Source organism: Notamacropus eugenii, chromosome 5, assembly GCF_028372415.1.
Source record: "Notamacropus eugenii isolate mMacEug1 chromosome 5, mMacEug1.pri_v2, whole genome shotgun sequence".
Classification (NCBI taxonomy): Eukaryota; Metazoa; Chordata; class Mammalia; order Diprotodontia; family Macropodidae; genus Notamacropus; species Notamacropus eugenii.
The window spans coordinates 219,304,640-219,318,549 of record NC_092876.1 but is presented as its reverse complement, the minus strand read 5'-3'; the positions used below and the strand labels follow the sequence as shown (position 1 = coordinate 219,318,549).

General features: G+C 37.2%; 1 protein-coding gene across 3 annotated transcripts in view; it reads left to right on the top strand.

Annotated features, from left to right (window-relative positions):
• ITGB6 (integrin subunit beta 6) overlaps window positions 1–13,255 on the top strand; it is a 92,767-nt gene extending 79,512 nt beyond the window's left edge. For all 3 annotated transcript variants that reach the window (XM_072612133.1, XM_072612132.1, XM_072612134.1), the window contains 2 exons: window positions 919–1,085; window positions 10,652–13,255. In XM_072612133.1, the coding sequence (XP_072468234.1) occupies window positions 919–1,085; window positions 10,652–10,753 (269 nt within the window). In that variant the 3' untranslated portion in view covers window positions 10,754–13,255. The remainder of the gene's footprint in view (window positions 1–918; window positions 1,086–10,651) is intronic.
• Window positions 13,256–13,910: the final 655 nt, after the last annotated feature.

Here is a 13,910-nt window from a genome sequence, read left to right as displayed (position 1 = left end):
TTAGTTGAATAATAGAGGGAAAGGGCTATTTGAATTTAAAATTACCCTTGGTGTCATTAGTAGAACCAGAGTAATATTTAAAGAGTATCTTCATACATATGGCACTCTGTAATGGGGAAACTGAATAAAATTTGAAATACATGATCTTCTCTCTGTTCTCCAAAGGAAATTATATAATATGAAGAGAACTGGATTAAAAAGCAGGACACTTGGGTTCTTATCCTTGCTAAATGTCTTTGAGGGATTCACTTCATCAATCTGGAACTTACTTCTTCATCTGTAAAATGAGGGAATTAAGTAGATGGTTGCTGTAAGATACTAATAGTTCCAGAACAAAATATTTAGAGGTATTGTCTTGTTTGAATTTTTGTCATATCCTTGAAATTAGTTGTAAAGTGAAGAGGTCAGACTACTTGGTCTCTAAGTTTCTTTCCAGCATTAAATCTATGATCTAGATTTTCATATGGCAAAGAAAAACAAAGAATTAATGAAAAATGAATATTGAGTTGTTTACTTGTCCATTTATCCTTAGAATTACACATTTGTATTTTAGCTTATGAACCATGCCATACTCATGATTAATTTACTAAATGCATTGCCAATAGGCAATTGGAAACTCTTTAAGTAACACTGAGTCAACCATCAAGGAAATGTTCGAATTGTTTGGCATATATAAATTCTTGCTTTTTCTTTAATTTAAGGATAAAGTTTTGAATATAGAGGGATATACTTCCCCAAACTAACTGTCCATTAAAAAATTTTTAAGCTGAAACAGAAGGACAGAGCCTCATTATTTTCCCCTTTACTTTATGAAAAATACAATTGGAAATGCTGAGTGGAAATCCTTATGTGGAAATGTCAGCGGGGGAAATGTACTTACAATCTACATTCTAAACGTGACTTGCTTTGTTTCCACAGATTGTCCAGAACCTCCCAACATTCCAATGATCATGCTGGGAGTATCTCTCGCCATTCTTCTTATTGGGGTGGTCCTGCTTTGCATATGGAAGCTGCTAGTATCATTTCATGACCGGAAAGAAGTTGCCAAATTTGAAGCTGAAAGATCAAAAGCCAAATGGCAAACGGTAGGTGACTTTTCATAGGAGCTGCTGACAGTTAATTGGGAACACGTTGACAGTGTCCCTTTTTCTACCTTGTCAGGGGAAGAAGCCCTGTGGGAAATGGAAGTAGTGGGAAAATCTCTCTATCCCAGAACCCATTCAGGGTTTTTGTTTTTTGTTTTGTTTTGTTTTTTTAACGTAAGGAAGACAGAGTCCCTTATTCCTTTCCAACCATCTGTCGTTAATCGCATCCACAAAAGAAATTCCAAGGGATATCTCTCTTAGTTGTTGCAGTACTGTATGGAGAACAGGAAATCCCATCCCCTTGAGTGGCTAGCCAGTGGCTAGATGACTCTCATGTTTTCTGCTTATTTTCTTGTGAGATGGGGACTTCTACCTTCTGGGAGTCTCAGGAAATCCTTAAGGAAGTGGAGGCCTTGCTCCATGCAGGAATCTTCAGATCACCAAGGGGTTACCTCAGGACTCAGAACTCCATTTGATATAGCACAGAAGACATTTATAAATGTTTTCACAAAGGGATTATATTATAGCAAGTGTTATCATGTGTGTAAATGGCATGACAGTTCACACCAGTCTCCATGGAAATGCTTTCCTTTTTCTCATAATATGAAACAATGAAATGTTATTTTTAAAAATCTTCTAGATATCAACCAGCTGTTTATAATGAATAACATATTGTAAACAGCTACCTGAAAACCTATCAATTTTGAAAAAAGTACATGTGACATTTAAGCTGCTATACTTCTCAGCAGAAAAGCATCTAATGGAACTCAATTTTGACTTATTTCTCTTACACTTTCCTTATAATAGATAATTAGATCTCTAGAGATCCATGGAAATAATTTCATGGCTTTAATTTCCTATCTGTACCATGCATACTACATCTATCTATCTAATAGCAATTAATTTACATTATAAAAAAACACTATAACATTATTGGGAGAAATATCAAAGCATACAGTTTACTCCATTCCAATTGGTTTGTTAACACAACCAATCCTTTATACTACATATTTCTTTCTCACCTTAATTCTACATCCTGATACTTTTTGGTCTACTATAATGCCATTAATGGTGGCACAGTGGATAGAGTGCTAGGACTGAAGTCAGGAAGATTGATTTGCCTGAGTTCAAGTCTATTCTCAGACATTTACTAGCTGTGTGACCCTTGTTTGTCTCAGTTTCCTCATCTGTGAAATAAGCTAGAGAAGAAAATGGCTAACCACTACAATAATTTTGCCAAGAAAATCCCAAATGAGGTCACAAGGAGTTGGGCATTACTGAAATAATGACTGAATAATAACAACCACAAAAATGTCTTTAATACTTTAAGGGGGTAGAATTTCCTTTATTAGATAAATATAAAGAGAGAAAGGACATTTTTATGGCATGACTATTTTAAGTAATCATTTCAAACCAATGTCATATGTAATACAGGACAAGCAATGCCATATGTAATACAGTTTTATACAGAATGATGTGATTTGCCTAGTATCTTATGTTCCAGGTAGAAATGCCCACAGTAGGGAAGAACATGGATGTGGAGAAGAACATGGTAAATGGGTTTATTGTATTCACTTAGACATCCAAATGTAACTGTAATAGGGAGAGTGATTGGTTAGAATGTCATGTTCAAGAGACCAACGTGGTTGATTTGAGCCAGTTAGCATCAGTTGACTTCATGACCACGCCCCTGGTCCCAACCTGAGCTATCTGCCTCATAAGCACCTGGCATTGGTCACAAAGAAAAGCATGTGAGAGAACATGAATCAATCTTTTACCACTCCTAGAACAACAGTGCAAAGCACACTAACCTCCTCCATCTTTTTTTAAAACCAATCCTATGATTTAGCTGACATAGAAAACTCCCTCTATCAATGCAGATCAAAAAGGACTCTGCAATTTAAGGTATTTGCTAGTTACCTGGAGTCTATAAGAGGTTGAATGTTTTTGCCCAAAGTCATACAGCCAGATGCCAGGGCTAGGCCTTGAATCCAGGTTGTCCCACCTCTGGGTTGGGCTTACCTCTCACCTACATTTAACACATTATCCCTAGTGATTTGCTGTGTTTAAAAAGCATTTGTAGTGTTGGGTGTTTTGTTTTTTGATCCAGACCTGTGATTCCATCAGTGAGGGAATTCTCAGTGAGAATTTGGGAATTTTGACAGGGGAGGAAGGGGGAGTGTGTGGAAATTCTCTCCACTGGCTTCTATGACTTAATCTGTAAGGACTAGGAAGTTGCCTGAAGACCATGTTGATTAAGAATTTTGCAAAAGGTCACACAGTGGACATGTGTCTGAGTCAGGACTTGAGAATCAAGATCTGAACCCAGGCCTTCCTGACTCCAAAACCAGCACTTCATCTCTGGTACACTACTTCCAGCAAAAATATATAAGAATAGAAACTCTATACACCTGGGCAATTACAGATATGCTTACCTAGATACAGAGTACAGACTTGTCCAACTTAGAATTCTTCCCTCTATATGGATATTCTTAACCATCTCCCAAGTCCTATCTATTCTGGCTCCTTTTGTCGAGCTCTCTGAGTAAACTTTACTTTGCTTTTCTGGATATAAACTGAGTTTTATAAATAGTCTTTCCCCCAGAAATCTGCTCCAAATCTTATAAATGTAAAACCTTTTCTCCCTTGTTCTCCTCTACTTTTCTCTAGTAACTTGAGCTTCCTTTGATGCTACTGGCCTTTAACATACAACTGTTTACTTCTTCCTAGGGAGATAGAGAAAGAAAGGAGGAAGGCAGCCTTTATTTACCCCCAAACAAAAAAATTTAAGACTACAGTCTTGGATTATATACATATATGCAGAAGACATCAACATAATTACAGGAAGGATCTTATGCCACCATGTCCCATGTAATGGGACAATATGCCAAGGGATTCATTACAGGCAGCCTGTGCTCAGACTTTGGGACTTTCAATACTGATGCTCACATGGGGTGGATGTTTGAGGAACATAAAAGCCCAGCCCCCGCTGTGTATACTTCCATACACAACCTTTGATTGGTTTCTCCATTAAATAATAAGCACATGTCCTGCAGACAGACACTTGGGCAATTATATGATGTATATCTACTAATCAGCATGTTTTATGTTTTCATAAAAAAAAAAGACACAAGTACCAACAAAAGATTTATATCTTTTAAATAATATTTTAATTAACAGTTAATTTTCTCCAAAACATGCATTGTTCTTAATCAGGATGTAAGACATGATTGAAATTCAAATGCTGAATTTTATGCTATTTATTCATCTAGAATGGGACACCACACATTATAAAGCATAAATGAAATGAAAAATATTATTTCCTTGCCAAACTGAGTTTCTTTGAATAACAAATGTTTAATGTTCATGCTCTGACTAGATAATGATTACTCAACTCAGATGCAAAACAGATTTATTTCCCATAATTCAGCTCGTTTCACTAATATAGATGCCATATTGGCAGAATTTTGTCTCCAGGTCCTCTATTTTGGGGTTCTCAATTCAATTCAAATTTTACCCAAGACCAATTTCTTCTTCAAAATTTGAATTTGATCTGGTCTTAAAATGGCACTTAGCAACCCAAGGGAAGACAGTGACCAATCACTTCTCCTTCTCCAGCTGCTATTATGATCCTCTAGAGACAAAGGTGTTTGTGCCTCAAAGCCTGTGAAAGCAAGCTGAAGAAAAAGGGAGTGTCCCAAAAGTCTATTTAACAGAATAGAAGAAACAGGACTGAAATTTGCCACTTTGACATGACCATACTTGGTGTATGGCTATGACTGATTTTTCATATTAAAAAAAAATGAAGAGAAGGAGGTTAAATTCATCTTTGATTAGAATTTTTTTTCAAGGTTGTCAAGTTATTAACCTGAGAGATGAAAAAATGTTCCATTTGACATTTCTTCTAGCCATGAATTGATTTCTGCCACACTAAGCAAATCAAGCCTGCTTTTTATAGTTTGGTAATCATTAAGGGATCAATGGGTCATGACAAAGAGTTTTCCTATTTATCAGGGTTTTTTTTTTTCTTCCCATTTCTAAAAGTCCTGTTAATTGCATTTTGCTAGCTATGCAAGAGGCAGCTAGGTGGCTCAGGGCACAAAGTGCTGGACCTGAAGTCAGAAATACCTGAGTTTAAATCTGGCCTTAAATAGTTACTAGCTGTGTGACCCTGGGCAATTCACTTAATCTCTGTTAGCCTTAATCCTCTAGAGAAGGAAATGGCAAGCCATTTTAGCATCTTTGCCAAGAAAGCCCCATGGACCACAGTGTCCATGGGGTCACAAAGAGTCAGAAACAATTGAATGACTAAACAACACCAACAATGAGAAGTGCAACCTAAAGGGTGTAACTTTCATCCTTTATAAAGCAGTGTCTTCACCCCTATTTGATGAAGAATGAACTTAGAGCCATACCTTCAAGGTCTAGAAGAATCTAATCTTATCTAAAAAAAAAAAAAAAAGATAAGACTACTGATTTTCCATAAAATGGGAAAATTCCAGGATGTGGTATTTCAAATAGAAAGCTTATTTTGAGGGGGAAAATAATTATTCATGAGGAACTGAAGAGGGCAGTATGCACGTACACACTTATAATAGCTCCTTTATATGGATCATTAAGGTTTGGAAAACATTTTCACCATAGCCCTAAAAGAATAGGTAGTAGCATTCTTTCAGATAAAGAGACTGAGACAAATAGTGTTTGAGTGACTAGGGAGCAACATGGTGCAGCAGAAATGCACTGAATTTGGAGATAGAGAGTCTGTGCTGAATTTGGAGTCTGTGAGCCAAAGGACCTAGACTCTAGACTCTACTTGTGCATTTTCTACCTGCGTGCCTTTGGCCAAATCATTTAACTTTTCTAGATCTCCTTTGTTCAGTCAGATGGTTGGACTAGATGACATCTATGATCCCTTCTAGCTCTAAGACTATGATTTTGTTACTTGCTTAGGGTTACACAGCAATTGGCCAATACTGTCTCAGATCTCTCACTCTCTATCTCTCTCATTCTCATATGTATACATCTCTTTCCTAAACATTTATTTAGCCAAAATCTAACTTTTATTTATTTTATTGGTTGTGCCTCATTTAAACAACTAAACTTATTTGGGTACCTGTCATACTACTTTTTCCCTGCCCCACCCATGGGGTAAATTTCATGGGGTTGGGAAGAAAGAAAGAGAATATGTTGCCTGTTTTCACACACACACACACACACACACACACACACACGTGTGTGTATACATTCATATATCTCCAGTGCTTAGCATAGTGCTTTGCAAATTTTAAACACTTAATAAATATTTTTGCATTTATTTCTTCAAAACCCTACCACATTAAAAAGGAATATTTTCAATTTAGAAACGTGCTTCTAGTCTCACCGCGTAACTCTCTTTTAATAATTGTGATTCTTAGCAAAGGGCAGTACTGAGAAGTATGTGACAGAAGAGCTGGTAGCTGGACTTCTGAGTTTCAAATTCAGCTTCTCTTTTTTTGTCATCTTTGCCACTTTGATCACAGGGCTCCTCAGCTCTCCTGCCTATTCCAAGATAGTCTGGACCCACTTCACAGCAAAGTTCAAAGCATCTTCTTCCTCTGGCTCTTAGACCCCATTCATTCCAGCAACTCTATTAAACAGGCTGAGAAAAATCACTATTCAATAGAAAGAACTAGTTTGTGGCCTTTTTCCCATGTAACATCATGTTGCCCCCCCAGCCAAAAAAAAGACCCTGGAGTTCATCAGGAGACATGACTTCTCTTATATCCACTGCTGATTGTGTGATTTTAGGGAGCCTTTAAACCCTTACAGCCCAGGTTGGGGCCCTCTCCAGTTATCCTGATCTGTTTTGTAACTGGACCCAGATGACTCTGGAGAAGAAAATGAGGCTGGTGACATTGCACGGTCCTCCCTCATGCAAATCCAATTCACTTGCAAGTCATGGCATCACCTTCCTGATGTCACGATGCTCTTCAAGAATGATGGGCAAGCAACAATATGGCCCAAGTTCTTCCTTTGGTAGTTGAGGGGATTAGACTCAACCATGTGTATGATTCTTTCTTGGTCTAAATGTGTATGATTTCTTAAAATTTGATTTTTCCAAATATGAACTTATTCTATGCCAGGCACTACACTAGTTATGAAATTTTAAAAATGAAATACAATATAATATCTACACTCAAGGAATTACCATCTAATGGGGCATAAGACTTATAAACACAAAGTACAACACAAGATTGAATTTGATAAAATGAATATCTTCAAAGAACTATGAGAAATTTGAGAGAGGAAAGTTTATTTTAAGTAGGGACTTGCGAGGAGGATCAGGAAAGGCTTTAGCGAGGAAACAGCCAATGAGATGAGTCTTAACAGGCAAGACTTAGGCTTTCATTGCCACAAAGTTAAAGGGAGTGGTTTGTTGGCATGGAATATGACCCATCTGAATTTATAGAGCTGGTAGGGGGCAGAATCATATCCGGGAACAGTTAAATAGTCTGTAGGGAGTATGTGAAAAGTATGTAAAAAGTAGTAGAATGAAATGAGATTGGGATCAGATTGCGGAGAGTCTCAAGAAACACATAATGACTTTGTGTTTTTCCCCCATAGGCAATAGGGAGCACTGAAATTTTTTAGCAGGGGAGTGATATGGTTGAAGCTATGCATCAGTAAGATTATTTTGGCAATTATGTGGAGGATGGGTTGTAGAGGAAAGAGCCTGGAAACAGGAAGACCAGTTGGTTCTATATTGCAATAATCCAGAGGACAGGTAATGAGAGTCTGGCCCGGTATGTTGGCAACAGAACTGGAGAGCAGGCGACAGATTTTAAAAGACACTTCTGGGATAGATATGCAACTTGAAAATCTGTTCAAAGAAATATGATTTTTTTTCAATATCCAATCTAAAATTCCATCCCTGAACAGGCCTGTGCTGTGCTGTGGGGCCAAATTGTTGACTTGAAATGGGTAATCCCAGGATAAAAAACACAGACAAACCCAATGACATGCACAGAGAAGTTAGAAGATACTGGTCTTTCCAATTTGGAAATTTTTTAATTGTATTATTTTTACATTATTTATTTTAGGTATTTGATTGTATTATGTATTTAATTAGTTGTATTATTATTTATTAAAATTATTTAATTGTGTTATTTATTTTATCAAGTTTTCATCTTTTTCACCTCCCCCATTCACTAAAAAATAAATGACTAAAGAGTGTCTTCAGCAACCCAGAATCGTCATCACAGGATATCCAGTTTGATCACATAGAAAGAAGGCAAATTACCCATATATCTCTCCTAGACTAGAAGTCAACAAGCATTTATAAGCACCTGCTAGGAGCCAGTGACACGGTGCTAAGTGCTGGAGATGCGAAGCAAGCAAACAAAAAAGCAAACAAACAAAAACAGTGTCCACCATAAAGAACCTCATCCTCTAATAAAGAAGACAACATGCAAACCACTGTGTATAATAGACAGGATAAATACAGGATCAAATAGAGGAAATCTCAGAGAGAAGGCACGAGACTTTAAGGGGAACCAGGAAAGGCTTCCTGCCAAAATGCAACTTGAGCTGAGACAGAAGGTGAGGATGAGGTGGGAGTGAGTCCCTAGGTCTGGGGAACAGCCAGTGAAAATACTCAGAGCAGGGAGATGGAACTTTTTGTGCGTGTAACAGGAAGGATACTCCAAAGTGTGAGCAATAACTATGGCATCTTGACAAAAACAATAATAATCTTAAGGTTTACAAAGTACCTTACAAATGTTATGTTAGCCTTGTGACAACCCTGAAAAGGAGGTGCTATTATCACCTCCACTTTACAGATAAGGAAACTGAGGCAGACAGAGGTTACATGACTTGCTCCAAGTCACATAGCTAGTTAATGTCTGAAGTCAGGTTTGAACTAAGGACTCCTTGACTCCAAGTCTAACACTCCAACCTTTGATTTCAGCACCACTTAGCTACCTTATACATGGAGGTGAGTAAGAGGTAAGAAGGCAGCCAGATGGTACAGTGGATAGAGTGCCAGGCCTGAAGTCAGGAAGATTCATCTTCCTCAGTTCAATTTCAGCTTCAGACACTTACTAGCTGTGTAACCCTGGGCAAATCACTCAAGCCCTATTTGCCTTAGTTTCTTCATCTGTAAAAAAAAAAAAAAAAAAAAATGAGCTGGAGAAGAAAATGGCAAACCACTTCAGTATCTTTGGCAAGACCCTGAGTGGGATCACGAAGAGTCAGACACAACTGAAAAATGACTGAATAAGAACAAGATATAAAAAGACCAGAAATGGAGGCGGGGCCCTAGTTATGAAGGACCTTAAAAGCTAAATAGAAGAGTTTGTTTGATCCAGAAGGTAGTAAGAAGCCATTGAAATTTATTGAATATGAAGGGTTAATATTTTCAGACGTTTGCGTTAGGAAGAGCACTTTGTTAGCCTTGAGTTAGTCTGAGAGACTAGACTGGGGACAGACAAGTCAGGGAAAGCAAAAAGCAGACCATTGCAGTAATCCAAGCAAGAGATGATGAGGGCCTGGACAAGAGTGGTGGCAGCATTAGAGGAGAAAAGGGAGCATATATGAGGAGTGTAATACAGGTGAAATCGACAGGACTTGGCAAATTATTTAGAGCTGGGTAGTGAGAGAGAGTAAATATGACACTTAGATTGGATACTTAGATTGACACTGGATAACCTGGAGAAAGATGCCATACTTTACAACATTTGGCTGTAGTCTAGTAGATTAGACTAAATACTCATTTAGTATACTGCTTGGTATTCATAAACTTGAATGTCTCATCTTTTCATCCATGATAGGATAGTGACCTATACACAGGTTTCATTCTGAGGCTTCTTGACCATGATCTTTCATAAATCATCCTTTAAGAACTGACTCATGTTAGAAATCTTCTTCTAAATCATTTCATATTTTGTGGATACTAGTGTATTAGTTAGACTTTCTGTTATCCTTCCTTCTTACTACATAACCCATCTACCTCCTTCCTCTAGTCACGTATCAACTAGATGATGAGCTCTCAAGCTATTTTTTGCATTCAAGTCATGGTTAGTAATGGACTATTTCCTACTTCCTTGTACTTTCCATGCATCTCTCCATTGCCTTTCCTGTCTTTTGGCTTCTCTGAAGATTGTTGAGCTCTGTGACACACATATAGCATTGCCAAGAATATGCTGCTGTAGCATAGAAAAGATGAGTTTCTGGACAAGGAACAGTTCAGCCTCATTAAAGCACTCTGTATGTTCATTCTATATTTTTTTAAAGTCTAATAATACTTCAAGGGTACATGATGTTTTCTTACCATGAATCAATTGCAAGAAGGTTAAGATTTCCTAAACTATCCATCAGAATATTTCAGTATATTTCTGACTTATAACAGGTCTACATGAAAAATACATAAGTATAATATAATGATCCAAATGAAGTCTCAAAATGATTTTTTTCTTGTCAAAACGTTTCTTACTTAATGAAATTATTTAAAGCTACCAAAATAGAATCCTAGCAAAATTTATGTACCTCCAATTGAAGCTTTCTTGTTTTTTTTTCTTTTTCTTCTTCAGGGAACCAACCCGTTGTACAGAGGCTCCACAAGTACATTTAAAAATGTAACGTATAAACACCAGGAAAAACAAAAGATGGACATTACTGCAGATTCTCATTAGCAGTTCATGCACTGGAAAAGTCTGTTTCACTGATAGAAAATGTCAACTGCACGATTTAATTTTTATTTCTTTGTTGCTATAAATTGAGGTTTGCTCAAGATAATAATAGGTCATTTTGAGATCAGCCTTACTTGTGGGAAGGTTAGCAACTGATGCCTGCCAGGTTCAAAATAATTAAGAAAAGGCCTATGGACAACAAAGACTTGACTTTGGGGATCATGTTAATGAATGCAAAACCTATTGCGCTTATGCCTGGGGGAAAAAAATCCTCCGAATGAGGTATCTGCGGATCAAATCTGCATGTGAAAAATATGAAGAATTAGAATTTCATTTGTTTTAGAAATATTGTCTTTGTCCTAGCAGAGCCATAAAACCTTGCAAATACCTACCCATACAGCACAGATTACCTTCATGTTCCTAAACAGTGGCCACATTCTTAGAGGAAGTCCAAAGGCACTTGTAAATGATAAAATTGGGATATTCCAGTGGCAATTGATTGGATATTATTCCAGTTAAGAAGGAATTATTCTCAAAATATCACCAGCTGTAAGACTGCAGATGAATTGAACCAGAATAGTTTGGGTTTGCAATGGCTAGGGTTTCACATCACTCCAGCCCTCTTTTTGGTGAGTGCAAGAAGGAACTGGGAACAGCCTGAACAGGCAGAGAGCAAAAGTTTTACTCATTACTAAATCCTTGCTAGTTGGCATTCAAACAATATCCCTTCATGTCAATGCTTTGCAAGCAAGATTTTGTTATTTGTTTTATGCATGAGGAAGGGAAGTCAAATAATTTAAAAATTAGGAAGTCACCAGAAGGAGAAAGACTGACGCAGAGGAGGACAGAAAGAGATATAGAGACAGAGGGAAAAATAAAGGGATCTTCGAATTTAATTAGTGTATTAAACTACCTAAGGCTATAAAATCCTCACTTTCCCCACAATTCAGATTTTCTCCTCTATACTCCTAAATCTGTTGGTGAATATTTTGGGTGGGGAGGAGGAGTGGTGAGAAGGAAAAATTGTTTATTTTAAGAGCAAAAGGTTACTTAACTGGCAGAGAGTTCTAACAATATAAAAAGGGACATGAGTTATACAGGATAAAATCCAACGTGGTTTTTAATCAAACATAGTCCTTCATGAATAGCTTTTTCTTTATCTTCTTTATCTTTATTTCTTATCATATCTGTCTTAATTTATAAATTTGATGTGGTAGATAACATTCATAAGCCATTCAAAAATGATTTTTTTTGCTTTACATCTGAGAAATACATTTGGCTAAATAGAGATATTTATGGATTATTCACAGATGTGAAGGTCTCTATAGTTTTCCTGAAACAATGATGGAAAGATTGCTTCAGTTGAGTGAAAGGTACAACACATGAAAATGTATATGAGAATAATGATATGGCATTGAAAACACATCCCACTGGAATTCAGGGAAGGTATTATAGGCTCCTCTTGCACAATGTCAATTACCATGAGTTTAACCATCAAGTGAAGCAGTTTAGTAGGTTAATTGTTTGTCCATTATCTAATAGAACAGGTTATTGGGACTTTGTGACCCTTTATAACTTGTCTCAGTGCTCCAGACAACTAAGACAATAAATTACCAAGTGTGATAAGGGTCTGCATTACAGTGATGGCAGTAGAAGAGAGAATTAGGCATATATAAGACAGATGTTAGGTAGGTAGAACTGATAGAATTTAGCAACTGATTGGATATTGGATCCAAGGGATTGGAAGAGAGAATGAAGATGATACTTAGGACTAAATGTGCATTGGTAGAGGAAGTGGCTCAGCTGGTGCTATAAAAAAAATAGTCATTGGAATGTCAAGGGCTCACTAGTTATGGGTTTCTTCATCTTTTAATAGATCTTGCCACGTTACATAGTGACCTCTTTTCCCTCCATTACTTCTGTAACCCAGGTAAATTAGAAGTTTATTGAGCTACATTACTGTGTCATCCATTGCAAAATTACTCAAGGCCTTACTAAACAGTAACCTGATAAAATTGATGTGTTTCAGTAAGAACACAGTAAGCACTTAATGCTCATTCATTCATGCATTCATTCAGTGTCTAGCTTCCTGTCTTAAAAATTGACTTAGAGGCTGGGAAAAACCTGTCTCACTCTGTGTGTGAGTTATATTTACTGATCATACATCAATATCTACATGGGATTTACTATTTTAAAGACATTTTTGAATTCATTTATAGGAAGGTACTTTAGAAAACTTTTATGAGTGTATGTATGTATTTGTGTGTGGATGTGTGTGGATGTGTGCATGTATTTGTATATTTGTGTTGTGAAGGATAAAATAAAGTCTTTCTGCTATTTTCAAATATTGTTTTGTCCCAAGGCTGGTCCTTGAAAAAGCCAAAACATTAAAAGAAGTACTTCTGTTGACTGAAGAGTTAAGTTACATGAAAGTAGATTTTTTTGTGAGCAATTTTGTTGTGTTTTTGTGTTGATCTAAATAAACATGGTAATTTAAACAATGAACGTTCAATGAATGACAGTCCTTTCCATGTGTAGCATAAAATGCCTCCTCCTTTGGTGACTTATCTTTTTCCATCTCTTTACCATACCCTGATGGTTGGGGAGGAGGATTTGGTTGGTTGTTGTCCTTCATTCAAGAGGACCAAAATGATATCACTACCCTGAAGTGAAGTTTCAGTGCGTCCGACTGTGACTGATCAGACTAACATGAGCTTGGAATGCTCTACCACAGGTCAGGCATGTGAACATTTGGAGTCAATTCTCTAAATTTGCACAGCCTGTGTTTCCTTTGTGTTGTTTCAATTCTGCTTTACTCATAGAACACAGCACCCTTTCTAATGTGGGCACGCTATGCTGAGTGGTTCTGTGTCAATGTCTGCCATGTCACACAATCAATTCTAAAGTTCTTAAGAGAGACCTTGAGAGTGTCCTTTCATTGCTTCTTCTGACCACCATGTGAGTGCTTGCCCTGTGTGAGTTCTCCATAAAATAGTCTTTTTGGCAAGCGTACGTTTTGCATTCAAACAACATGGTCAGCCTGTCGGAGTTACACTCTCTGAAGCAGAGTTTGAATGTTTGGCAGTTTAATTCAAGCAAGGACCTCAGTGTCTGGTACCTTATCCTGCCAGGTGATCTTCAGAATCTTCCTAAGACAGCT